Source organism: Phocoena phocoena, chromosome 9 (genome assembly GCF_963924675.1).
Source record: "Phocoena phocoena chromosome 9, mPhoPho1.1, whole genome shotgun sequence".
Taxonomy (NCBI): domain Eukaryota; kingdom Metazoa; phylum Chordata; class Mammalia; order Artiodactyla; family Phocoenidae; genus Phocoena; species Phocoena phocoena.
The window spans coordinates 17,488,315-17,516,110 of NC_089227.1; the positions used below are offsets into that span (position 1 = coordinate 17,488,315).

At 47.2% G+C, this 27,796-nt stretch overlaps 1 protein-coding gene across 1 annotated transcript in view; it reads right to left on the reverse strand.

Moving 5' to 3' along the window:
- CDHR3 (cadherin related family member 3) overlaps positions 1 to 27,796 on the reverse strand; it is a 71,457-nt gene that overhangs the window by 33,676 nt on the left and 9,985 nt on the right. The window contains exons 2-6 of the mRNA XM_065883544.1: positions 23,428 to 23,627; positions 17,145 to 17,310; positions 13,621 to 13,718; positions 4,089 to 4,183; positions 3,209 to 3,313 (exon numbers count right to left, since the gene is read on the reverse strand). Of these exons, the coding sequence (XP_065739616.1) occupies positions 3,209 to 3,313; positions 4,089 to 4,183; positions 13,621 to 13,718; positions 17,145 to 17,310; positions 23,428 to 23,627 (664 nt within the window). The remainder of the gene's footprint in view (positions 1 to 3,208; positions 3,314 to 4,088; positions 4,184 to 13,620; positions 13,719 to 17,144; positions 17,311 to 23,427; positions 23,628 to 27,796) is intronic.

Here is a 27,796-nt window from a genome sequence, read left to right on the forward strand (position 1 = left end):
ACAGCCAGAGGCTCCCAGCCTCTCATAGGACAGACAGAGGACACCTTGGGAGAGAAATCCCCTCCCTCCCACCCTCCTTCTTCCCTTCTAAGACAGTGGTTCTCAGCTGCAGACGATTATGTTGTTTGTCACAACTAGAGGAGCAGGCTGCTATCGGCGTGTAGTGAGTCAAGGTCAGGGATGCTGCTAAACAGCCTACGATGCCCAGGACAGCCCCACCGCAGGAAGTATCCCGCTCCAAATGTCAGGAGTGCAGCTGTTGAGGACCCTCATCTGCGGGCTCCTCCAGTCCACACTGGGCGCTCCGGGAAATCAGGTCCTCGTGAAGAGGACTGATCAGGCTGTTGGTGAAGACACAACTCCCCGGGTACAACATCCTGTCCTTGGCTGACTTGATATTGAGCCTGGCAGAAGATAAAATCTGTGGTTTATTTGGTTTGGGGATCCAAGACCCAAGTATGTATAAAATATCACTTAACTTAGAAGTGTTATCCTCAAACCACAGTAGAAATCTGTTCAAATGCGGTGAAGCCAGGACCCCTGCAGCCCCCCCGACAGGGGAAAGCTCTGATATCACTAATTCCCACACTCTTCTCCCCGTGACACTGGCTCACCAGAGCCTGGATCCAGGACCACACTCAGGGGAAAGGGTGTGAATCTGGGATGACCTGGGATGGCTTCTGTAAGTCCATAAAGTGTGTCTACACTGCCTCACGCCAGGTTGAAAAGGACTGTGAATGAATGCAAAAGAAATGGGCAGAAGGGGAGAAAGACCCACCTGCCTGACTCTAAAACTAAGTTCTTTGCAAGAATAGCGAGCACTGTTTGCGAGGTAGAGGGTGAATGTAAGTCGGATACTCTTATAATAAACTGCCCGACTTTCATAATGGCAGCATCCTGGAGTGCATATCACGAGAACATGAAACGTTCAGCATTTGTCACCACCCGGGAGAAAAATGGTGAGGCATTTTCAACAGCAGAAATAGTACTTGCTTTGGTTGTATTTCATTGCAGGACCTTAACAAATAGTAAAGATAGAAGAGTTGTTTCCACATTTTGCATTTCTAACTTCACACTCAAACTCAGTCTACTTGAGTCCATTTGAGGATTTAATTTTGTTCATCCTGAATTAAATAACTTATGGTTAGTCCTAGCACTGATTTGGGAGAAAAGAAGGATGATGGTTCAAGAGAACCAGGAAGCCCTCAAAGTTAGTACCTAGTTTGAAACTGAGCAAACCTGTTGAAAGTGAGGATGGCTGAGGGACTAGCTTGGCTCTAATTGAGCAGCCCTGGCAAAGTAGGGCAGCCATCCTGCCCCAAATCCTGCCACACATCCTTCTAGATCACAGGCTCTCCCAGACCCATCCTTACCAACATTCAGGGAACACTGTTTGAAATAAAGTCGGCTGTTTTTTTTAAAAATGGTTAGACAGGGGCTTCCCTGGTGGCGCAGTGGTTGGGAGTCCGCCTGCTGATGTAGGGGGCGCGGGTTCGTGCCCCGGTCCGGGAGGATCCCGCATGCCGCGGAGCGGCTGGGCCCGTGAGCCATGGCCGCTGAGCCTGCGGGTCTGGAGCCTGTGCTCCGCAACGGGAGAGGCCACGGCAGTGAGAGGCCCGCGTAACACAAAAAAACAAACAAAAAAAAAAAAAAAAAAAAAAAATGGTTAGACAGTCACAGAGGTCATGCTTCCTTGTCTGGGATGGAGCCTAACAGGTTCATCTCTCAAACCAAAAATGAGAACCAGAGTTCTGGAGCAATCTCTGGGGGATCCCAACAAACAGCCAAGGTCATGTTCTCTTTCTGCTGAGGCCAATTGCTTTATTTTGGAAGATGTAGTCCAAACCAGATGGCCTACACGTTCTGCCCCTTGGGCGAACTGATTATTTTCCCCTTTGCAGGCCCATTAGTCTGCTTTCCCACCTCACAGACTGGGGGTGTGGAGAGGGCATCACAGAACGTGTCAGCTCTAGCCCCACCGCCATTGCCTTCCTCTGGGGGATCACTGATGAATCTGCATTGCTATGTTGGCCAATACTTGAGTCCGAATCCAGGCTGGGATGTCACAATTATTTATAAACTGCCTGTACTGTGTTCCTGGAAGAGCCCGTCAGCAGAAATGCACTGCACCGTCCTGCTGAGCTTAACCTGGCAGCAAGCATTTTGTGGGAGTGCCTCTGCTGCTGCTCCCTCCATGTTGACACTCAGCAACTGGGCTGTAGACTGTGATGACGTCCAGAAGTTTCACAATTGTGGTGTGTTTTGCCAAAAGGCACTTGGTTAGCCTGTGAGTGGAGTTGCTTTAATACCTCAATCTCAGAATACTTTTGCAAGCATTCTACATAGGTCTGGGGCCCAGTGGCTTTTGGTTGGTGGAGTCTCCCGAGCTGAATGTATTCCGTGAATACAGTGAACCCAGGCAGGGGAGTTTGCCAGTTTTCTTGTGGCTGGTTCCTGAGCCTGGCTCAGCAACTGTGGGGTACGGTGGGGGGTGGAGTCTTGTAACCAGTAACCAGGCTGTTTGCAGGGTCACATGCCAGCTCAGAATCCCATCTCCCCCTCCTAAATCCTTGTCTGTGACAGGCTCTGGTCTCGCCTTTGTGCCTGGGCTGGTGCCGGGCACATTCCCGCAGGCTGCCTCTACCAGATTCACTTACCTTCCTCACGTCTGTTGGATGGAGGAGCTGCCAGACAAGGCAGATCTCCTTTCTGAATCCACCACAACAGGAGGAAACTTAGAGCACCCAGCAGTGGGCAGGCCCCTTAGGCACCATCGAGACAGCCCTTTCCTCAGTCGGAGAGGATGACCTCCTGACAGTGGGCTTTATGGAGCCTGGACTGATGACGTGCTCTAGGATTCTGCTGTTATTAGCGGTGAGCCTCCTATCCTACGAGTACCCGCCTTCTACCTTCTGCATGTGCCCAGTGGCAAGCCTTGCACCAGGGGCGTGGTGTCTAGCCTCCACCCCTTCCCCACCATACCCAGAATTCCATGGTGCACACGTCTGTGGGGTGTGGAGACGGGGGGAACAGAGGTGGAAGATGTTAAGTCTGGAGGTCCAGGTAAATGAGCCTCTTACCTCTCCTCCAGGCCAGAGCAAAGGGCAGCCCTCTGCCTTGCATGAAACGTGTCTGAGGCAGCTCAGCCACTTAAGAGACATGGTACCCCCCGGCCCACGGAGACCCCCTCCCAAGCCCTCAGGCCTACCTGGTAAAGCGAGGGATCTCATCATTGATATTCACAATGTTCACCTGCAGCTCCATGGAGGCTCTGAGCCCTTGGCTATCTCTCACTTCCACGATGAGATGGTACCTGTCAGGAAACAGCCCAAGTCAGGGAGTCAAGCTTTGCTGACATGACTGCAAATGGGGCGGGGGGAGGGAGGGAGGAAAGTGTCCGTCCCCTTTCTGGCCAACCCCTCCATATCCCCCTTCAGAGTCAGATCTGCTAGGTCTACCCTTCTTTCCTCATCTCTAAAACCCCACCCCTCCATTTCTCATCCTATAGTTATTACTGATGGCTGCCATCTCCCTCCCGCCACGTTGCACACCCTTTCTCCATCCTCCCTCCCGTTATCTTGGCAAAGTGCCTCATCCACCCACGTAAGGAAACTGAGGCTGCCATGGATTAGATAACTAGCACTGCTTCTCACACCTGCTGCAGATCCCAGAGCCAAACCTGTGTGGACCCCAAGGCCTGTGTGTTTTCACCCTCAAACCCTGGCTACTCCTCATCTCTTTCCCCAGAGGCCTGCTCACCTCCACCATTCTGCTCTGATGTCGGCGAACAGCTCTGACAGCTGCCTCTCCAGAGCCAGAAGGGCATCTGAGGCAGTCCTCCGGATGCTTCAGGGGCCCCCTCCCACACCTTCGCTCTTGTGATCCAGAGATGTAGATTTTGGGTGGGAAGGAGGCCTTCAGATAATGGCCTTACTCCTGATCCCTCTTTGGAGCTCACTACCCTCTGAACCTAGCAGCAAGGCAACAGACCACTCAGGGCCTCCGCAGCTGCCCTCAGTCTGCACTAGGCCTGTTCCTTGGACACTCAGATAAAAGGTACTTCAAGCAAAGTCATTGGCAAAGGCTACCTGCTGTGTCCTGCTTCAAAGTCAAATTCTGTTGTGGAGAAGAGGGTCCCATTAGCAGACATTCTGAAACTCTTTGAAGGGGAAATCAGGAAATACTAAAAAACAAGGAAAAAAAATATTACTAAGTACACCTATGTAGCTTTCCCCAAGAGATGAGTTTGTTCACTTCCCATTTTATATTCTTGGCCCGCGCAACTTTTTTTTGTTGTTTTTTTAAAGGGCACGCTATTTATTTATTTTTGGCCGTGTTGGGTCTTCGTTTCTGTGTGTGGGCTTTCTCTAGTTGCGGCGAGCGGGGGCCACTCTTCATCGCAATGCGCGGGCCTCTCACTGTCGCAGCCTCTCTTGTTGTGGAGCACAAGCTCCAGACACACAGGCTCAGTAGTTGTGGCTCACGGGCCTAGTTGCTCTGCGGCATGTGGGATCTTCCCAGACCAGGGCTCGAACCCTTGTCCCCTGCATTGGCAGGCAGATTCTCAACCACTGCGCTACCAGGGAAGCCCTCGCGCAACATTTTTGATGTATCAGGATGAGGCCCAAATAGGCAGTTCTCGGGCTTAATGGTTCTTGATTCAAGAAGGCTCTGGATCAGTTGGTCTGAGCCTCTGACCCTGATCGGCTACACCCTGAGAAGCTGGTCACTGGATCCTGCTTCAATTACAGAAAATACGCATAAAGAGCTCCCTGCTTCTGAGTCCAGCATACTTATCCCCATCACTGTATTCTCACTTCTGCTTCCCAGGACAACTTCTGGCTTTGATTTGGTGTCTTGGCTTTAACCAACACTGTTTCAACACAGCTCCCATGCATTAGGAAATAGGACAGTACTAAAGCAAATACGATCTGGTCTCTTTCCTTAAAAGAACTCAGGATACGGTGTGGTGTGAAAATGTTCACAAAGCATCATTCATTACAATGATGGCAGGGAAAAGGAAAGAGACAAGTGTTAGAGAGAATGAACCTTAGCAGGTACTAGAGTCCAAGTTGGAAGCTGGTTTGGGATGTAGACGCGTTTTTTAACATCCCATCTCAGGGCTATGGCCTCTGGTCAAGCCTTTGCACATCCTGGGGAGTTGAGGGTCTGTCCTCCTTGGTTCCCAGTGCTTAGCCCAGCTCTCTTGAGGACCCCTTGCCCAGCACCAGTTGCTCTGATAAGGACACAGGCTTCTTTGCACATCCCACTGAGGGCCAGCCCATAGGAGGCCCACCCCTGTCCGTCCACAGGCGCTTGTCAGAATTGCTTCCTTGCTCCCATCGTGGAGTCAAGAAGCAGGGGAAGGCCCTGGATCAGAAGAGCTGAGTCCAGGCTCTGGTTCTCACCTCAGGACCTGGGACAAGTCCCTTCCTTGCCTGTAACTTAGGGCTGAGACCACCAGCAGCTCGTCCGCATTATGGTAAGGATTAAATCGGAAGGCACACTGGAAAACGTGAAGGGCTGCACGGCAACACGTGAGGCTTACGTATTTATAGCCATCTGTTCCAAAGGGCTTTAAGGGCAGAAGGTTTCATTATTTCCCACTAGGGTGAGGGATGATCTCTGGATCAGATCATAAGTGGAGGTTATGCAACCAGAGCCACAGCCCCTGAAGTCTAGAATCAAAGGAAACGTCAGCCGAGCTTTCCAACCCAGTGATTTGCTGTGTTGTGATCGCAGCTGAGCTCCCCGTAGAGGAGACAGAATGCACAGAAAATAGATGAAAGCTCTCCTTTGGGGCCAATGTAAGATTTTTTAAACGATTTTTTAAAGTGTTTACTGTCTGTTTATTATTTAATAACATTTTTCTAATTGTAATGAACATATTTTTAACCAAAAAACTGGGACCGAAAAGTCTAAAAAAGAAAATATTAATCACCTGTAAAATCTCATCATTTTCATGACGTCTTCTGTTCTTTTCTATGCAAACATACGCCCTCCAAAAAATTGAGATGATGTTCTAACCACAATTATAATATTTTGTTCTTTTTATTTATAGCTTGAGCATTGGCCCATATTCTTGTCTCATTTTATAGACTGGTTGGTTAATGACGATATGGCCTTCTTCTGTAAGGGCTTATTTTACTAAGTCTTTCTTGCTGGTTACTTAGGTGCTTCCAACCCATTTTTAAGAGGGAATATTTGGGCAATGCCAAGAAGTGCCCTTCTCCCAGCTACTCCGCCCTCCAAATTGTATAAGCACCTTGACAGCACTTAGAGGTGTGATGTTTAAATCCCAAGCCCCCCCCACCAACTCTCCAGCTCACTGCCTGGGCCTGCAGCTGGCAGCACGTGGAGCTGTCCTGGCTCTGTGAGCAGAGCCTTTCCTGCAGAGAATCCTCACATATCCACATATCAGAGGCTCAAGCTGGATGTGCTGGAATGGCAGAGTTCAGAGACCCTGGCAAGGCATTAACTACATGCACCTGAATCGGGATGCCTTTCCACATGTGTTTTTAAACGCTCTAGGAGATAGGTCCCCGGAGCTGGTTGTTTCCCAAACAGTGCAAGGTCTTGGGATATGGAGATGACAGACAGCCCTGCTCTGCCAAAGATGATGGTCAATCGAAGGAACATACAAAGAAGATGTGGGACAGGTGCTCCACGAGGGATAAATACAGGATATTAGGGCAACAGAGAAGGCGGCCTCTTAGACCCATCCGGAACATGAGTCACACATTCGGGCAGTTGAGTCGTGAAGTGGCTCTGGATCCAGGCTGGAGCCAGACTGCTGAATCTGAATCCTGGTTCTACCATTTTATGAGAGCTTGTGCAACAAAGAGGAATAATAATAAGGCATGCCCCATGGGGAGATCACGTAAAGTTCTAGAACAGTGCCTAGCAGAGGTAAGCTGGCCATGTATGTTAACTACTACTGTCCAGTTAGAATGTGAGATCCATGAGGGAAGGGGCTTCATTTTATTCACTGCTCTATCCCTATGCCTAACACATACTAGGTGCTCAATAAATATTTGTTAAATGTTCAATATTGGGGCTTTCTTCTCGCGTATTTCCCATCTGAGACCCCCATTCCCACCTTAAAGGATCTTAAAAAGGCAACAAAAACGTTGCCAACCTTTATAAAAAGTCTGTTTCAATTTGGTAATGCTGGACTTGGGTATGAAATCGTCCTCCAGTCTCAGCAAGCAAGAAAAAAGCAACAGCAGCAGACAGAAAGGGTAGAGAGCTGTAGGATTAGAACACGGGGAATTTCTTTTAAATTTTTATTAAGAGGCTGATTTCCTGGAATCCCGATTTTTTTTTTTCTTTTAGAGCCAGGCTAATTTCCTTTATCCCAGAACCTATGAGCTTCTGTTAATGGGAATAGCAGTTTGGTACTTAGAAAGGAGATAATATCCATAGACTAAAAATATTATGTCATGTGGCCATTTGCCAGCGACTCAGCAAAGCTTTCTGTAAAACCTGGCATTCTCTTCCCTTTTTAAAGGCTTGTTTAATCAAAGCTGCTCCCTTGATATTCGTTCTTGGAAAACAGAAATTAAATAGGATGAAAAGCAACGGCAGCCCCTCTCTGCTCCAATACTGGCTAAGAAAAGTCCTGAGTAATCAGATCAATTCTGTGAACAAATGCTTGTCAGACAAGCTCTCGAGCGTCCCCGCAGGGAATATTCCTTTACCGTCACCCCAGGTTTCTCTCTTTGCAGCCCCTTGGCGGCAATGTTTTGCTCACGGACACAGAGCTTCGGGGTGGAGAACGATGAGCAGGCTTCCTGCCCCATTCATCCTTTATTGTGCCACCGGTGCGGAGAGAAAAAAGGCTGCGAGGGAGCTGGCCCAGTTTCCTGAAATGTCAGGCTCCCTGGGGAGGGCACGCCACCTCCGGGCCGGCACCCCCCCGCCCCCCGCCCCTGCCGCTACAGCTGGAGTCACGGGCGAATAATGATCTAACCTGTGCTGATTTGCAGCCCTCGGTTGCTTTCGGGCCTGCAGTGGAATCAAGCGACAAGAATTCAGCCTCCCAGCTCGAAGGAAGAGAGCAGTCAATTTCCAGGGGCCAAGTTTCCAGGGGGAAGCAGGACCTTTATTCCTCCCAAGTTCGGGGAGTGCCAATGACCCTACCAGCCACTGAGAACATGCCCCCAAGCCCACCCAGAGGGCCCAGACAGGCAGCATCTCTCTACTGGGCCAGGGCAAGTTATAAAGATGACGCCACGGTCCTATTATTTTTCAGTGTAAGCTGAATGTTTTATAAAAGCCTCAATTCCTCTCTTTTCCCTCTATTCCACCCCAAAGCAGCTCAGAGGTGGGAGGGGGGGGACAGGAGTGGGAGGGAAGGGCGCCTAGGAGGAAGAAAACAGCTACCATAAAAAAACCTACTGCAAGCCCTTAACTCAACTGGGCTCTGCTTGTGTGTGTTATTATCATGAGGGTGAGCTAGGTGGGTTATAGACAAATATTTGTTTTTAAGAAGAGCCACATGTATAAATGCAACATGCTGTAGATATGTAAAGGCTGCAGTCCTTTACTGAGGAAGCTGCAGATCTTCCTGTATTCTGTCAGTCTTTTTCTGTGATCAGCCTGGGTCCTGTTCTTTGATTCAGGCGTCACTAATCTTGAGAACAATGATGCCCTTCTATTTGAGGAAGTATCTCTCCGGACGTATGAACCGTCATCAGTGGTGGTGTATTTGGAGTGGGGATTTTCAAATAGCACTGCTTGTTCCCTTCTCAAGCATTCTCACGAGAACCTGGAGTATAAAGCGTTTTGTAAAGACTTCCAGCGGAGACTCCTGAGTTAGGCAGATGCCCGGGGGGCAGTGAATAGTAGGGGTGTGTGTGGGTGGGTGGAAGGGGATGAGCAGAATCCCTTGATTTTCACTGGCATTACCTGGCCCAGGCGAGGGCCTCAGATCCTTCCCTCGCCAGGAAATAGGGGGCTGCTCAGGGGACCTGAAAACTTCCATCCAGTGGGACTGACAGTCATCTGCTGATCACTCTACTCTCAGGAAGATTGCAAGGTGATGCCACTTCTCAGAGCCATGAGCAAGATGGAGGTGGAGAGAGAATTGCTTCCCCTGCTGCCCTCCTGGTAGCCCAGCTGGTAGCAAGGTTATTGCTCTTTTAATTTCATCCTTTGTCTGCCCTGGTGGAGACAAAGCACATTTCACTTTATGCAAAAGTCCTTCCCTAATGGAAAGGCCAAGAGAAAGCCCCTTAATGGAAGAATTGCTGCACTAGATCACTTTGCCTCCAGCTGCGAAACTGATTAACGTCGTCCTTCGAGTCTCCAAGGAAGCTCTGCTGCAGACACGGTGGCCATTTCCAAGCATGAGGGGCGGGGAGTGTGGGAGTTGGGTGGGAGGGAGTGGGCCGCAGAGAGCCTCCTTCAGGAGGTGGAGAAAGGGCAGGCAGAAATGCCAGTAAATCTAATTATTCACACAGGGACCGTCCTGCGCATCTCTGTGTCCTGATGCTTTGCCTCTGAGCCTCCTCCATCTGCACCCATCACAGCACAGAAGGTGTACCGGCAGGGGAGCGAATGCTGGGCCCCAGCCACACTGTCCAGCACAGAGGCCACCAGCGACGGGCACCTGTGACCGCAGAGCATCTGCACTGTGGCTGGTCCAAAAGGAGATGAGCTTTAAGTGTAAAATACACGAGTCCGAAGAGATACTATGAAAAAAAGGATGTATAATATCTCACGAGTCATTTTTATGTTGATTATATGTTGGAATGATAATAGTTTGGATATATGGAGTTCAACTGTATTAAAATGAATTTCATCTGTTTTGTTTTACCTTCTTGATGGGGCTACTAGAACATTTAAAGGCACAGAACTAATTTCTGGCTCACAGTCTAGCTCTATTGGGCAGTGCAGGTCCAAACAATGTACAACCACATGCTTTAGAACTTTCTTTAAAAGGGAGGGAGCAAATACCAGTGGTTTCTGTATTAGCCCCAATTTTGCACAATCTGTGACAAACACAGTTTCACTTTATTAAGCTGGATGAGGGTGGAGGATTTGTTGTAAAAGAGTTGCAGGTTCCGGAAGTGTCCTAGAGCTAATATTTAATTTATCCTTCCTCCTCTAGTCGCTGCCATGAGCAAGGTGACTCCTGGAACCCACCAGGTAAGATGACAGGCACAAACCAAGCCCAGGTGGCTTCCTGCACATGCTTTGGTATTTTATTAAAGTCTGTGCTTGTTTACTCAGGTCAGTGGTTCTCCAAAGGCAGAATACATCAGAATCACCTGGGAAGTTTGTGGTCCAATTCAGCATTCCGATGCAGAGTCTAGGAATCTGCATTTTTGAAGCATCCTAGGTATGTTCTCATGCAGGGTCTTGAACACCCAGTGAGAAGCACTCATAAACCAGTGTTCCCAGCCTTTCTGACCAGAACAGTCACCCAAGGTATCTGGCAAATCTGTAGATTCCTGGCCCCATCTCAGACCCATAGAATCCAAAACTCCAAGAGAGAGACCTGGGGAGTGTGGGAAACAGTGTCTTAAAGCCGTAAAATAAGTCAGAGAAAGACACGTAATGGATGATATCACTTAGTGTGGAATCTAAAAAATACAACAAACTAGTGAATATAACAAAAAAGAAGCAGACTCACAGATATAGAGAAGAAACTAGTGGTTACCAGTGGGCAGAGGGAAGAGGGGGCGATTTAGGGGTAGGGAGTTAAGAGGTACAAACTATTAGGTATTAAATAAGCTACAAGGAGATATTGTACAACACGGGGAATGTAGCTGACATTTTATAATAACTCTAAATAGAGTATAACCTTTAAAAATGGTGATTCACTATATTGGACACCTGTAACCTATAATATTGTACATCAACGATACTTCGATTAAAAAAAAAAGCAGCGGTTCTCAACCCTGGCAGCACAAGAGATCACTGGGTGGGGTGCTTTAAAAACCTGATGCCTGGGCCACACCCCAGGTCAATCACATCAGACTCTTAGGGTGTGGGACCCAGATCTCTGTGCTTTTGCAAGTTCCTCTGGTGGTTTCAATTTACAGCCAAGGTTGAGAAGCACAGGTTTGGTCAATAGCAAATTAACCCATCTCCTTTCTCCTTGTAGGGAGCAAAATATATCATTTAGTACCACCAAGCGGGCAGAATAAAATATCTGTGTACAAAGGCCGTGGCATGTTACTTCCTGAACTGTTATTACCTTTTGCTAGTCTGAGAAAGGTTCCTTCTAGGTTATGTTCACTGCTCCTGAGGGCTGGCTGTTGACTTTCTGTGCAGCTGTCAGTTCCAGCACAGGTGTTAAATACTTCATTAACGATTTCTGCTGCAGTGCCCCCTCTCCAAACAATCCTAAACTCACTGCAGAAGCCACAGTTGCAGCCACCCGGCTCCAGGTTCCAAGGGTCTGCAGCTGCTCTCCGATATCTTTGGATGGCATTACATTTTCTTTTAAGGGAGCAACACCTACTGTATTTGCTCCCCACCTGGGCTGCTTCCCTTCATCTGAAACGGTAACAACCTGACTTAGGAGGTATTTTTGAAAGGGCCATGACCTTGTTCCTTCTGCCTAATTTTCGAAATATATATTGAAATGGAGATTTAAAAATAAATATTTTTCTTCACAGCCGAGATTCCTTCCACTCTGCCCCCACTGCATCTTGTACAAACTTTATAGTAATGATTTTATTGAATTATCATTATTTGGTGTACGCATGAATGTCTCCCATCCAGACTGTAAACTTCTTGAGGTACAAAGATGTGTCTTATTCGTCTTTGTATCCAAAGCATCTAATAGAAAGCCTGGCACATAGTGGATTCTTGGTAAATGTTGAAATGAACTAAATGTATAAGTGTGGTACTATGCTTTGGGTTGCTGACTTAATGTCCATCCAGAATCCCTTTTCCCCTGGTCACCACCAAGCAACAGTGGCCATAAGATACAGTTCTGGCCATTGAGAAGTAAGCAGAAGACCCCTGGGTAGGGTTTCCAGGAGGGTCTTGATTTCCCCACCAAAAAAGGGACAGACTGGGTTGGCCTGCCTCCTTTATCCTGTACCCCATCCTGCTTTCTTTTTCTCTTCTTCTTCCTGCCTGATACTTAGAGGTAAAGCCTGGAGGTACAGCAGCCATCTTGTAATCATGAGGTTAACAAAGGGAGAACAAAGCCAACATACACTGGATGAAATAGCAGAAAGATAGGAAGAGCCAAGGTTGCTGAGGGTAGCAGCTGTGCCAGCCCTGGACTGCTTGCGTGCCTGCCTCTGGTCTTCTTGTTATGGAAGGAAAACAAATCTCATATCTACCACTGTGGTTAAGTTTTCTGTTACTTTCAGACAAACACATTTGTGAGTTATAGAACAAGTGTGTTATTAATAAGTACACATTTAAAGCACCTAGTATTGCTCTTAGCAGGTAGTAGGGACCCACTAAGTGTTTGCATATTAATCACTTATTCATGCAGATAGAATCTTGGATGAACGAATGGGTTGATTGGTTGTTTTTTTGACAGAAGGATTGTCTTCCAATGATAACAAATTATTCCCTAACTTAAGATATGTTCAATAATCTTAAAACAGCTTTGTTGCAAACCCTGTAGAACCATATTCTATTGGTTCTGGAGTTCATTCCCAAAGCTCCCTCCTGTTAGAGAAAGTAGTCCAGTTGAAGCTGCAAATCATGCAGCAAATGCAGAGACAGCCTCCTGGCGTTGCCAATTCCCCAGGTGTCATATTTCAAGAATTCTCTTCTCTGTACGGTGGGTTTGCTGGAGTTTTGTTTGCTCCAAGATTAGACAGGTGGCATTAGCTTTGGTGTTTTCCTCTCCAGCCTGGGCTGCCCAGCTGCATTGGGTACACAAGCTGGGAGCTGTGCACCCACTCATCGGAGGGCAGAGCTGGGAGCTGAGGCATCCTTGCCCAGGGATAAGCTAAGAGGCTTCTTGACCTGAGTGTTAGTGGTTACAAGAGCTCCACTGGCAGCCCCCTTAAGGAAACTGATTAAAAAGGTGGGGATCAGCAGTCTCAGACTGAACCACGAGGCAATGCTGCAGGACTCAGTCTCCTGCTTTTCTCTGTGGAAATCCTCCTTTTCTTCGGAACTCTGGGACTGTCTTCTAATTTTCTTTTAAAACTAGGCTCCAAGCAGCTTGTCTTCATCTCTTGAAAAGGAAGTGTTAATGCCTGCCTTTGAGGTATACATTTTATGCTTATTTTTAGAATAATATAGCTGGTTTTTTATCACCTTAGAATTAAAAAACTATTGAACAATTTTGATACACCAGGCACTGGACTAAGTGGCTTTATGTGTGTTACCTAATACTAACCATCCCCCTACTATGGTAGCTGCTATACTATTATTCTTCCATTTTATAGATGGAGATATTGAAGCTCAGAGAGATTAAGAACTTGTCCAGGATCACACAAAGCCATGGATCCAATGTGGGGTGTTTGTCCCCAGAAGCCCCTCACCCATTCCAGCCTCCCCGGAGCTCTGTGCCTGGCAGTGGACAGCAGATTCCTCCCACTGCCCCCACCCAGCCCACCCCGCTGAGACTCCAGGCTCCTGTGTCAAAGACCACACAGAAAAGCCCCTCTGCAGTTTAGCAAGGAGACTTACACCGAGGGGTATGTTTTGCCTTGTGTCTTCTGGATCGAAGGCCTCCACCTGGTAAATGAATCCAGGCTTTGCTCCTTCCACTATGTAGAGGTCTAGACCTATACCGGCATGCAAAGGGGAAAAAAGAAACATTTTATTAAATAAAACAAACGAGGAATTCCCAAACCAGGACAGCCATATCGAGCCAAGCACTGGGGGAAAGAAGAAAGCAGTGATTAAGGCCATGAGTAAGACCACTGACCAGCTTGCATGGGTGGATCCATTTATGGGAATTAAGAAAGAGCTAGGATTGACCAAGCTGGTGTCAAGTCTTTATGTATCTCCCGGGTTGAGAGGTAACTAGGGTACTGTTGTTTGTGGGGGAGGGGAGTGATAAGGATAGAGAGGTGGAAAGTAACCCAGTGGGAACCTCCAGTGTGAGTTCCAGATCCACTTTCATGTGCAAATTCCTCCTAAACCGAGCCTAGGTCACCCCTCAAGTGCACTTAGCATCTCAGCAGAAATGAGTCCCTGAAATGAGAGGCCTTATAGTGGAACAGAGAGAATATGGAAAAAAGGAGAGGGAGGGCTACAAAGATTCAGGAAAGGGACCACACATGGATTCCGTCCACTTCAGAGTTCTCGGCCGGCAGGGTGAAGAGGGAGCAGACAGGGTCACTAGCACCACCAGGCTTGCCCGAGGGACCGCCATGCTCTGTCCTGGCATCTCTTTCTGAGAAGCTTTCTGAGAGATGACTGAGAACGTTCACATTAACTCACTCTTTTGGAGACACTATGCTGAGGACTTACGTTTCCTCCTTTCGTCTTCACAACAGCCCTGTAAAGTAGGTATTGTAGTTATCTCCACTTTACAAACAAGGACACAGGCTCAGAGAAGTTGTGAGGTTGTCTCAGCTGCTAAGTAATAGAATCACAATTCAAACCCAGGCCATCTTACATCCAAGCTCCAGCTTATATTTGCTTTGATCACTGCTCAGGCTTTCATTCAAAAAAATATTGATTGAGTTCTCACTATGTACTAAACACGGATCTACGTATTGGTAGTACAGCCATTCACAAAACACAAAACCCTGCTGTCATGAAGCCTGCATTCTAGTGGGGAGATATAGAAAATAAAATAAATGAATGAAATACATGAATGTTATTGAGCAATGTTACGGAGACGAATCAGGGATAAGGCATGTGGTGAGTTGGGTTACCATGTTAAATAGAGTGCTTCTGGAAGGTTCACTGACACTGGAGTCAAGATTCTTAAAGAAAGGAGGAGACAGAGATGCAGGGGAAGGGGCAGAGGAAACGGTGGATGCAAAGATGCCGGGGTAGGGCGTGCCTGGGATATTCACAGACGGGTGAGGAGGCCGGGACTGCGGCAGCAGAGGAGTGAAGGGGAGATGTGTTGGAGAGGAGATGGGGTTTGGAAGGGGCTCATCGGATCTGATAGGACTTTAGGGAGACTCTGGTTCTCCTTGTGAGGGAGATGGGAAGTTCCTGCAGGGTTTTAAGCAGAGGAGTGCCTTGATTTAACCGATGTTTAAGAATATCCCTCTGGTTGTCGTAAGAAGAATCAACTAGAGGGGGCAAGGGCAGAGCAGGAGACCGATTAGGTGGCCACTGCCGTGATCCCGGCGAGCCATGCTGGGGTTGCTGGGCAGAGGTTGGATTCTGCATAAACTTAGAAGCTGGCAGGATTTCCTAATGGGTTTGATGTTGGGTGTGAAAGACAGAGGGGAATCAAGGGTAACTGCGAGGTTTTGGCCCATGAAACTGGAAAGATGGAGTTGCCAGTAACTAAAATGGGAAAGATGAGAGAAGCAGATTTGGGCTGGGATGGTGGGGAGGGAGACGGGAGTCAAGAGTGGTTTGGGGGCACATTAAGTCTGAGATGTCAGATTCTAACACCAGTTCCAGTGTGTGTCTAGGGGGGTTCCCACACGACCAAGCAATTCTCCAACACCAGCTGCGTGTCCCACAACTCAACTCGATTCTGACACTGTCTACCCAGAGATAGCGTCAGATTCCACAGCTGCAGGGCTCCATCATACAAGACAGCCCCTGCCCCTTCAGATGCCAATCACACGTCCAGGTGGTCACCTGTGCTTCTGACCAACCGGCTCTAGATGGGAGGTTCCCACAACCCCCTCCTCGGGTTCCAATAATTTGCTAGAGGGGTTTGCTGTCTAGTGAATACAGGGAAACATTTTACTTACTAGATTATTGGGTTATTATAAAAGGGTATAAGTCAGGATCAGCCAGATGGAAGAGATGCATAGGGCACAGTATGGGAAAGGGGCAGAGAGTTCCCATGTCCTCTCCAGGCACCCACTCTCCCCAGGTTCCACGTGTTCACCAACCCGGAAGCTCTCTGAGCCCTGTTCTTTTGGGCTTTTATGGAAGCTTCATTGCATAGGCACGACTGATTAAATCATTGGCCATTAGTGACTGAACCCAATTTAACTCAATCTCCAGCCCCTCCCCCCTCTCCACTGTCCAACCTTCTAATCATATGGTTGGTTTCTCTAGTGGGCAACACCCATTCTTAGGTGGGGTCCAAAAGTCACCTCATTAATGTAAGAAAAGACACCTTTATCACTCTTATCACTTAGGACATTCCAACGATTTTAGGATCTGTGCCAGGAGGGGACAAAGACAAAATATATGTTTCTTATTATAAATCACAATATCATGGATGTCCATTAGACATCCAAATGGAGATGTTGGGTAGGACAGTTTTTATCTGAGTCAGGAGTTCAAGGGTGAAGCTGGTGTAGCAGCTTCTTTGTTAATTTGGAACACTACCCTTACATGTGTGTAAAGTGACTGCGTTTCTAGCTTGCCTTGTCCAGAGGACATTAATATGCTAGGTTGATGTTTAGCCATCTTATTTGACTTTTTACTATTAATATGATGTACTAAAGTAGATTCCTTTGAAAAAATAACAAGGTAGTATATACTGATATAAAATGTGACATTGATAGGTTAATAAAGATGATTGAATCCAAAAAATAGAAAACAAACAAAAATAACAGTGGACTTGGGAGTTGTCAGTGTATGGATGGCCTTCAAAGCCATGAGCCAGGGAGAGATCACACAGGATGTTACCCTATGCTCCGGTCCCCTGTATTGTCCCTACCCTGTAGCAGACCCCAAATACACAGTCCCCTTGAGGGGTCAGCATCCATGCGGAGAATGCACCAGTCAGTCAATGGCCGGTATCCAGTGCTAAGCCTGTAAACGGGCTCAGCCCAGTTTCCTCCATCATGATCCACTTGAGGTCCTTGAGCCCCAGGTTCCTCCCCAGGAGAGGCCCAAGAGAAGCCATGGATGGAAAGGGCTTTGTAAATTATTGGGTGTTACTATTGGGAGTCCTGGGCTGGTGGACGTTTCACTTATTCCCCACTCATTAAGCAGTTGCCTTTTCCAGGGAAACAGCTGCTTGTTTATTTACTTTTCTATTTCACTCTGTCACCCAGCGTCCTGCCTGATGCCACCGTCTGGGCTGCATCGTACACCCCAGTGTGTCTTACCTGTTGCCAAGTTGCCTTGAAACTCAGGCGGCTCATTCACATCTGTTACCTGGACCGTCAGGACCTGCAGGTCAGTGACACCCACGTCATCCTTCACACAAATCTGCAAATCAAATATGCGTGGTCCTGTTTCAAAATCTAGTTGTTCCTTCCCGGTGGTGACAACCTAAAAGCAAATGCACAATTCTTAGTAACCATGTGAAAGAAGATCTGTTTTGTATGCACACATTTTGCAAAGGGATATTACTAGGAAGGAGGCAACCAGCACCCTGGAAACCATCTTTCACTCACTGTCAGGGGAACTGGTGGTTTTGCCTGTGTCTTTCTGACACAAACCCCGTAACACTTCACTAAAGGGACTCCTCTGTGGGCTACTGCTCTTCATAGGAAAGACAAATATTCAGGAGACATCCTAGTTCCATCTACTGGAGATGGAAAGCCCGAAAAATTTAAAACCTGTCACTACTTGGGGTAGGCTCCTAGGCAAGTCCCTTAGCTACCCTGAACAAGTTTGATTTTCTTGTCTTTAAGAATAAGATGCTGCACTTTCCTGGGATTGCTGTTAAGTTACGTCTTGACTCATCATTCCCCTCTAAGTTTCCCAAGGCCACATCTAAGGATAAACAAGAGAAGGATACATCTGCAGAAATAAGAAATGATATTTACTTACACCAACAGGCTCTTTGGGTTTTTGGTACATTTCCACACATTCTTCCACTGTCAGAAATGTGTCCTGTGCAAGACAAGTGTTTTGGAGTGGAGATGTGGAAGGGGCACCAAGCACCAGGGCCAGAGACATATCACGGGAATCTAGACTGTTGCCAGCAGGAACCCCTGTGGTCCATGGTGGAAGGGCCCTGCTGAGGTTAACTGGAGGCCAGTCTGTGACCTCTCACATCTATATGCACATCCCTGCCACCAGCTTAGCCTGTGGAGCTCCCAGAAGGCCCAGAGCCCTTTGAGATATCAAGGACTAAATTTCATAAATATCTTAATTTATGCTCATAGAAGAACCTTTTGGTTATTAATACAACTGGGGCCAGGCAGGGAGGCATTCAGTATCCTCTACTGAGAAAAACACTTAGCTCCTATCCAGTCTCCACCACTGGACTTCTTTGTGACCTTGGGAAAGTTACCTGACCGTTCCCTGATTTTGTTTCCACACGACTATCGTTAGGTAAATAATTCTCGCCCTAGTTAAACAACTGAAGTATAATACAAGGTATTATAACAAAGAGCTAGACCACGGTACTATGGAAAATCATGGGGAAAAAAGTTCATTGTGAGATGTGTTTAGTCGAGGAGGACTTCATGGAGGAGGTGGTGGGCATTGTATTTGACTTTGTACCATCTGGATTGATTATGAGAGGAGAGGATGGCCACAGATGTGAATGAGCACATGCAGTGGAGGGGGCACGTATGGAGGAGGGTTGAGAGGGGAAAACACAGTAATCTTGTCACCACCAATAAACAGGGTCAGCCCGGCCTCCACACAAGTGGAGATGACCTGTCTTTCTGCTTGGCACGTGGGAGGTGAGAGGCAGCATAACATAGGAGTCAAGAGTGTAGACTCTGGAGCCAGACTGACCGGCTTCAAAGCTCAGCCTTCCCATTACTTAACCTTTCCGTGCCTCAATTTTACCATCTGTAAAGTGGGGATACTAATGGCATCTGCTTTCTGCAGTTGCTGGGAGGACTCTATGAGCTAATCCATGGAATACTTTGATCCCTGTCTGGTGCTGAGCGAGCACCCAGCAAACGCTGAGTTTCATTATCATTAGATGTCGAAAACTGTTCAGTGAACGTGTATCCACCAGAGCTGCCCCTGTCACAATGGTCCTCTGTGCTTCCTGATTTACACCCTAGCTTCCAGCTCCCTAAGCCTGGAGTCCTCTCCTGAACTCCATGCTTGCAGATCCTTCACCCCAATGTTACCTATTGACAGCCTTTCTCCTTGGGGCCCGGCTCTAACACCCTAGAGGAAGAAAATAGAACAGTCAAAAAAAGGTCTAGGGCTTCCCTGGTGGCACAGTGGTTGAGAGTCCGCCTGCCGATGCAGGGGACATGGATTAGTGCCCCGGTCCGGGAAGATCCCACATGCCGTGGAGCGGCTGGGCCCGTGAGCCATGGCCACTGAGCCTGCGCGTTGGGAGCCTGTGCTCCGCAACGTGAGAGGCCACAACAGTGAGAGGCCTGCGTACCGCCAGAAAAAAAAGGTCTAAAATGTTATATCTTGGAACCAAAGGAATTAGGTTGCTGCCAACACATGGAAAAGTTGCTTTTGCTGTTGTCTTTACCAGCATTAATTAAATGTTCATGTGCAAGGCTCTGGCCAAGACATTTTGTGGAGTATTTTATTTAATCATCGCAATAACCATAGGTTGGAAAAACTTCCCCCTTTCACACATCAGGAGACCAGAGCAGGGAGGAGAAGGAACTCCAAAGGTCACAGCTGGGAGTGGTGGAGTCTCTCTGATGGTGGGCAATCTGGCTGCAGAGTTTTGCTAAAAGACGATAAGTTTAGTTTTAGGTGTGTTAAGTTTGAGGTTGTTCTGGACAAGGCTGACCAAATGTAGAAGGTCCACAGAGCTCACGACAGCAGATGAGGACAGAGCGGTGTTAAGCTCTGAGATGGGCCAATGGCAGGGGGGCAAGCGCTGCCGCCACGCAGCCTCAGAGAGCGCCTGCCCTTACAGCTCTCGTGGATGTCCGTTAGTCCCGCCTCCCTGACTCCGCGGAGCTCTCCTTCTTGGTGCTGCTCCAGAGGTGAGCCACATGCGCTGCTGGATGAGGCTTGGATATCCCTCTTGGGAGGCAACAGTGAGGCAGCACGGCTTGGGGGCGATGAACAAGTGTTCTTGGGGCCAACCTGCCTGACCTGAAATCTCAAGTCTGCCACCAGTTAGCTGTGTGAACTTGGGCGAGTTGCTCAACCTCTCTATGCCTCAGTTTCCCCACCTTTAACATGTAAGTAATAATAGCGTACCACTTCATAGCATTGTTATGAGGATTAAATGAATGCGTTCACAAAATGTTTAGGGGAACTCCTGGCATACGGTAAATGCGCCATAAATGTGACTTGTCGTCATCATCATCACCATCAGCATTACTAATCCACCTAACCCCCCATCCCTGAAGTCTCAGCAGCTCTGTCCAAAAGTAGGGCAGCCTGCCTCTGGCATGATTGGAGGTCACCCTCAGAAAGCCCTGCATGACTGAGTCCCAAGGCCAACAGTGACCAGACCTCTGGGCCAGAGACCCCAGAACCTTATGGCTAGGTCACCCTGCAGAGGGTCAAGGAGGAGCCAGGTTCTGCCACAGAGATGGCATTGTTGTGTTCTGTAAGAACAGCCCTTGTGAGCAGTTTGGGTCGGAGAATAGTGACTTCTTGCAGGGGATGGTTGATAATACTGGGTAGTTTCTGGAGAGCAGCAACAAATTCTTGAGAACAGCTTCAGGACGTGTGAACCTGTGGCCCATCCTAGTACCGACACGGGGTCCTGGGCAGCTGTTGGCTGTGGTGCCAGGAGGGCACCAGGACTGGGACTGTACACTGAACACGTGACCTAGATCAGTGGAGAGGCTCAGAAATTCTCCATTCCTAGAGGTCAGGAATGGGATAGAACTCCTCCTCGACTGACAGCCCTGCTTGAATCACACATGGAATGTGGGAAGGGCAGGTATGATAGCAGAGGATTTGGGGGCTCATGCAAGCAGGAGTAGATGTGCAGGGCAGTGTAGGGGACAGAGCCTGACACTGGGAACGGGAAGACCTGAGTCAAGTTCTTATTTCATTCTCTCTGGCTCTGTGATCTCAGACAAATCAGCAGTTAACCTTGCTGTCTCTTTGTGATGTTATTTCTAGAATAGGGTTTTGCAATTTTAATAGTGATAATATCAGTGTTAGTAGTAACAATTAAGAGACCAGGATGTGGACGTGCTTTTTTTTCTTTTAAACAGCCCTCATTTTTTAAATTAATGTTTATGTATGTATGTATGTATGTATGTATTTGGCTGTGTTAGGTCTTAGTTGTGGCATGCGAGATCTTTCACTGTAGCACGCGGGCTCTTCATTGCAGCGCATGGTCTTCTCTCTAGTTGTGGTGTGCGGGCTCCAGAGCATGCAGGCTCAGTAGCTGCAGCACGTGGGCTCTCTAGTTGTGGCACAGGCTCTAGAGCGCACAGGCTCAGTAGTTGTGACGTGCAGGCTTAGTTGCCCTGTGACATGTGGGATATTAGTTCCCCAACCAGGGATCAAACCCAAGTCCCCTGCATTGGAAGGTGGCTTCTTAACCACTGGACCACCAGGGAAGCCACTGAATGTGCTTTAGAACATCTGAAAATCTGAAATAGCTTGGTCATCCTCATCATTAAAGGCTATAGACTATAAGAGGCTGAGAATGAGGGCTCTCAAGTGGAAATAACCCAAATATCTGTCACCTGATGAGCAAATAGACAAATGTGGTATATCCATTCAGTGGAATATTATTCAGCCATTAAAAGGACTGAAGTATTGATCCATGCTACAACATGTATGACCTTTGAAATTTTATGCTTAAGTGAAAAGAAGCCAGTCATTAAAAACCAAATACAATATGATTCCATTCATGTGAAGGGGTTCAGAATAGGCAAATCCATTAAGACAGAAAGTAGTTTAGTGGTTCCCAGGGCCTGGGGGGATAGGAGACAGGGGAGCGACTGCTAATGGACTTGGGGTTTTGTTTTGGGGTGATGAAAACATTCTACAATTAGATCGTACTGATGGTATGTGAATAGAGTAAAAACCACTGACATGTGTACTTTAGACGGGTGAATTATATGCTATGTGTATTATGTCTCAATAGAGCTCTTTAAAAAAATAGTGAGAGCTCTAAAACCAGACTACCTGCCTTCCAGTTTCAGCACAGCAGTAGCTGTACAACCCAGGGCACGTTATCTCACCTCTCTGTTAAATTTCGCATCATTTCCCCCACCTGTACAAAGGAGATAATCATACAAATAACATCATTGGCTTGTTGTGGATATTCCAAGAGCAAACACATGTTAAGCACTTTCCACAGTGTCCGGTGTATACTACGTGCTCTGTAAGTGTGAGCAACTGGCAAGGCTTAGAGACACAGATGAGCAACAGCTGTCAGAGATGAACCAGATGTCAAGGGAGCAGGTAGATAGGCAGGGAAGTCACAGAAGCGGTATGTGGGCCCTGGGAATGTACACTGGATGGTGAGGTGAAGTCTTCCTGAATGTGTGCTCCTTGCATACCAGAGGGCCCACCCCTGGGGTGCAGAGAATACCAGATGCTGGGCTCTTGCCTCCAAGTCCTGGGCTCCACAGGTCTGCTCTGGGGCCCAGATATGCACACTTTCTGAAAGCTCCCCTAGTGGCTCTAATCATCAGCTGGGTTTAAGAACACCTTATGTATCTCAGAGAGGCAACCAAGCCTAGACCAAGCAGGCCCACTGGGTCCCACCAGAAACCCAGAGCAATGGCAGGTGGGAGCAGGGGCAAAGCTGATGATGACTGTGGGAGGTCCCTACACCCATTGAGGAATGAGGTAGGCCTGGGGGATAATGCAGTACAAGCGGGTCCAGACACCTAGACCGTAAAGACATCCTTAGAAGGCCTTTGAGGGTTACCAGTAGACATGCAATCAGCAGGTTTGTCCTGCCTAAGGAGAAGTGAAAACTTTGGAAAAGACCCAAATGACAAACGAGAAAACAGCAGCAGTGGCATGGCTCTTGAATGTGAATGATTGGGGTCTGAATTGTCTAAGAGGAAACATTCACATAGTATGGCTGGACATCCAGACTTATATTTTTGTTAAGGGTGCATTCTTCCATATGAAATGTCTCCTCATAAATTTCCTTCTGAAAAATTACAGAATCATAGAAAAGAAGAATCACCAGGTACAAATTCATCAGGGCCTCGTTTTTAAGGAGATCATCACACAAACTGTGCCACCCAAAGAATTCAGTTACTGTCAGCACCTCTAACACCTGTTATCATGTGAGGGTGGTTGGCAATAAGAAACAAACCTTTTATTTGTAACAAATTGAACATATTGTTCATTTGGACTGAATTAAATGGAGAAAAAGTCCAAAGCTATAGGGGCATCTAGCACAGAGGGCTGTAGAGTGCCCCAAACAGAATGCCCGGATCTTACAAGAGGGGCAGTTAAACCAGGGAAAGAGGAGGAAATGATCACTGATCCAGAATCCCATCCACCCCATCTTCAGGACCCCTCTTTGTGAGCAGCTCCTATTGGGAGTAAGATGGTGCTTACCTCAAAGTCAGTGTCTGACAGCCAGTTCACCCTGAAGGCCTCAGTGAGGGGACTTGAGTTGATTAGGGGAAACCCTGGGATCACAGGTGACAGTGATGCGGATAATGTCACAGAAAACTTGTGCACTGAAGTCTCAGGTGGAGAATTCTCTGCCACGTTGCTTGTAGCAGGTAAGTGGATTAGGTGTAGTGCATGTCCCACTGCGGATTTAAAAAGGATGCAAAATGACATGAGCACAAAGCCTTGTGCTGGAAACAAGGACTTAGTAGCTTGGTCTGTGGCTTCAACTCGTAGCTCAGGGCAACACTGGAACCCGGTCACTCCCCAAGAATGAAGACTCTTGCCAAGAGCTGGAAACAGGAATGCGAGATCATCTCAAAGCCAAGAAAACAACCACCAGCAAACAACCATGAAATCTGCTTCTGTCATTCTGGAAATAACGCTGCTCTCTTTCTTTTGTCTCTCGGCTTCCTTTCTGGTTTCTCCCAGCCTTTGTGAAGAGCCAGGGAGAGGGAAATGTGATGCCTTAGAAGACAGACACCCCTTGGAGGACCCAGTCTGGCCATGGCATCCTCTGTCTTACAAGGGCCAGGGAGTCTCTAAGAATTTATTTTCCTTCTCCATGTCAGTGTTTGATTCAGAGGCCGTTGAGAATGGAGTGTGCATGAGAACTCCAAAATCATGCCAGCTCTCCCCACATCCCTAAGGAATCTCACGGACAATGATTTATTATTACTGGATCCTGTGGGCATCATGGAGAGGGTCGATCAGTACATCATGCTCGATAGAGTGACTCCCATTTCACAGAGAAGGTAGTGAGAGACTCAGGGCAGGCCCGTGAATTACCTTGGGCTGCGTTATAAACAGGGAATGTTATGATGTCAGAGAAAATGTGTTTCTTCCAGGAAAGCCTCAGGACACTCTAAGGTCTCCTTGACACTCTGCAGGATTTTGCCAGCACAGAGGAGAGCAGTGGGTCATATTCTTTATGCTTCCATAATGATGGTTCCTGTAGGGGTTGAATAGTGCCCCCCCAAATTCATGGCCACCCAGAACCTCAGAATGTAGCTTATCTGCAAATAGTCTTTGTAAATGTAATTAGTTAAGAGGAGGTCGTGCTGGATTAGAGTGGGCCCCAAATGTAGTGAGTGGTGTCCTATGAGAACAGGATAGGACACAGAGACACACACAGAAGGAAGAAGCCCATGTTAGGAAAGAGGCACAAACTGAAGTGATGTAGCTACAAGCCAAGGCATGGCAAGCAACCCCCAGAAACCAGGAGGTAGGCCTGGAGCAGCTTCTCCCTCAGAGTCTCTGGAAGGAACCAATCCTGTTGACACCTTGATTTCAGATTTCTGGGCTCCTTAACTGTGAGAGAATAAATTTCTGCTGCTTTAAGCTGTTCAGTTTATGGTAATTTGTTATGGCATCCCTAGGAAATTAATACAATTACCACTTAACCAATGGTCCAAATAAATGCATCATGTAAAATACTTTCTCTCATTTACTCCTCAGAATAATCCTCTCAGATAAATATTAGTGTCATCATTTTACAGATGAGGAAACCAAGCTGAAGGACACATGGTGAATAATAAGTAATGAAGCCAAAATTTACACTGAGGTCTTGCTTCTCAGCCAGCTTCCAACTTTGGCCACCGTTAGCCACTGGGGACAAAAATTCCTGGAATGGGAGGAGGTAGGGGGGAACAGTAGAAAGATCTGAAAGGTGCAAAATTTCTAGAAACAAACAAGCCATGGTAAAATGTTGGCTTGTATAAGAGAATGTTTTTATTTCAAATTTGGGGGAGGGGATGCAGAGAGGTAGGTAGAAATGCAGGAGAAAGTGAAATATAAACACATTCACTGATACAAGCTTTCCTAAATCTAAAATCATCTGATTTCGTTTAGAGACTAAAATGCATTATGCATAAGTTATTTTTTGCTGGCGGCATTACCCGATTTTATGGGCAAGGACTGTGCAAGGACTCAGAAATGTCAAAACAGCTGAGGTTTAGGGTGATGTGAATACAAATGGATTTTTTTAATCTATTAAAATTGACTTTAATATTAGAGCATTCTTGTGATTTAAAAACCAGCAGCAAAATAGTATGCCTGGAGTATTTAGAGGCAAAAAGTTCCCCAAAATAGTTTTTCAAAACGAGAAAAATAATCAACTGCTGTGATGGGTTGGGTTTTGTGGGTATAATTTCCTCCAGCCCTCTTTTCCCACCACTGGAATCTCCACCCCACTCCCCCAAGCTGTTCACAAGTGTGTTCCCTCCCAGCTCAGCAGGGCAAGATGGTCATGAGCAAGATGAAAGGTTGGCAATTTGTCTCCAAGGGCCCCACCCCCGACCTGATCTTGCCCCCTCCCACTCACTCCAGTGATTCGTGCCCCTCTAGCCAACGAGGAAGGAGGCCTCTGAGCATGTTTAAACAAAGGTGTAACTCACTACATTTTTCTCAAGGATAGCCTGGGGTAAGGTAGTGCCCAGCCCAAAAGAACAGACTGAAACTAGTAACCACTCACCTTCACTGGGCACCTACTCACTGGGCATCATGCTAGGTGTGCCTGATTTCATCCATTCTAACCATGGTCCCTGGATGTAGGTATTGCTGCCACCATTTCACACACCTGAGACTACACACCCAGTAAGTGGCCATGGGGGGCTCTGGCTCATGCATCTGGATCTGTAGATAACAGACTGCATGTCCCCCACTACAGACAGTCTGTTGCTCCATGCTCATCAGGTGACCCTGCATGTGGGATGCATTGTGGTTATTCTATGACCTGGTAGCAGCATAACAAGATGGTGCTGGGAGCTGGTAAGAGATTGGACCCATGACCAAGATGTTAGATTTGAGTGATGTGATCTGTAAGAGGCCATTTGGGGGAACAGCATAAGGCATGGTGCTGGAGTATTAGCTTGATATGGGCTCGGGTATGAGAGGCTTGCTAAGCCCTACTCAGGGCTCCGCACAGCCTCACCTCGAACAGATAGATTACCACAGCCACCAACCTTGCTGCGTGTCCTGTGGCAAACTGGAGAGGCCGTGTTCCCCAAATATCTCCAGCTGAAGCTCCTAGTTTGCTTCGTGGGGAGTGTATCCATTGATCTTGTTGCGTTAATTATAACTTGGATAAGCCCTAGGTTTGAGAGGCTAATTCTATGGAAGAACCAACCTTCCAATCCAAGTCTTTGACTCCAAGGACAGGACTCCTTTGCATGGCTCCGTGCTGCCTCCTTACACTTATAGAGCTTGTTGTGCTCTTCCCTGAGTGGTCCTATTTCACATAGCAGTGAGGGAAATATTTCAGAGGGAAAAGTGGATCTATTCAGTGGCCCTTAAGCACTTTGTGTTGAGAACTACCTATTCCATGTATGGATAAAACCAGGCTGTGTCTTTGAATATGCCCTTTCTGCTGACATTCTTGCCGGAGCTGTTCTGCTCTTCATCTGGAGGCCTCTCTTCCCAGGAAAAAGTTATGTATGCCAGGGTCATGTAACTGAACCCTAAAAACTTTGAGGCAGACACTCCAGGGACACTGATAAGAAAGGTGGCCAAGCTTGGATCTCCCAACTCTTAGTCCAACACCCACTTTCTCCAGCTTCCTTGCTATTAAAAGCAGTAGTAGCAGTATTAAAGCAATAGTAATAATAATAATTAGTGGCTAGGGTCCACACCCTAAAAATAGAGCAATTAATAAGATATAAAATTCACCAAATATTCAGTTCATTCATTCTACAGATAAGTTTAAGGGATGTCACCAGAAAGACAAGATCCAGCCCCATCCACCAGAACACAGGCACCAGTTCCCTCCACCAGGAAGCCTACACAACCCACTGAACCAACCTTACCCACTGGGGGCATTCACCAAAAACAATGGGAACTATGAACTTACAGCCTGCGAAAAGGAGACCCCAAACACAGTAAGTTAACTAAAATGAGAAGACAGAGAAATACACAGCAGATGAAGCAGCAAGGTAAAAACCCACCAGACCAAACAAATGAAGAGGAAATAGGCAGTCTACCTGAAAAAGAATTCAGAATAATGATAGTAAAGATGATCCCAAATCTTGGAAATAGAATGGAGAAAATACAAGAAACATTTAAAAAGGACCTAGAAGAACTAAAGAGCAAACAAACAAGGATGAACAACACAATAAATGAAATTAAAAATTCCCTAGAAGGAATCAATAGCAGAATAACTGAGGCAGAAAAACGGATAAGTGACCTGGAAGATAAAATAGTGACAATAGCTACCGCAGAGCAGAATAAAGTAAAAAGAATGAAAAGAATTGAGGACAGTCTCAGAGACTTCTGGGACAACATTAAACACACCAACATTTGAATTATAGGGGTCCCA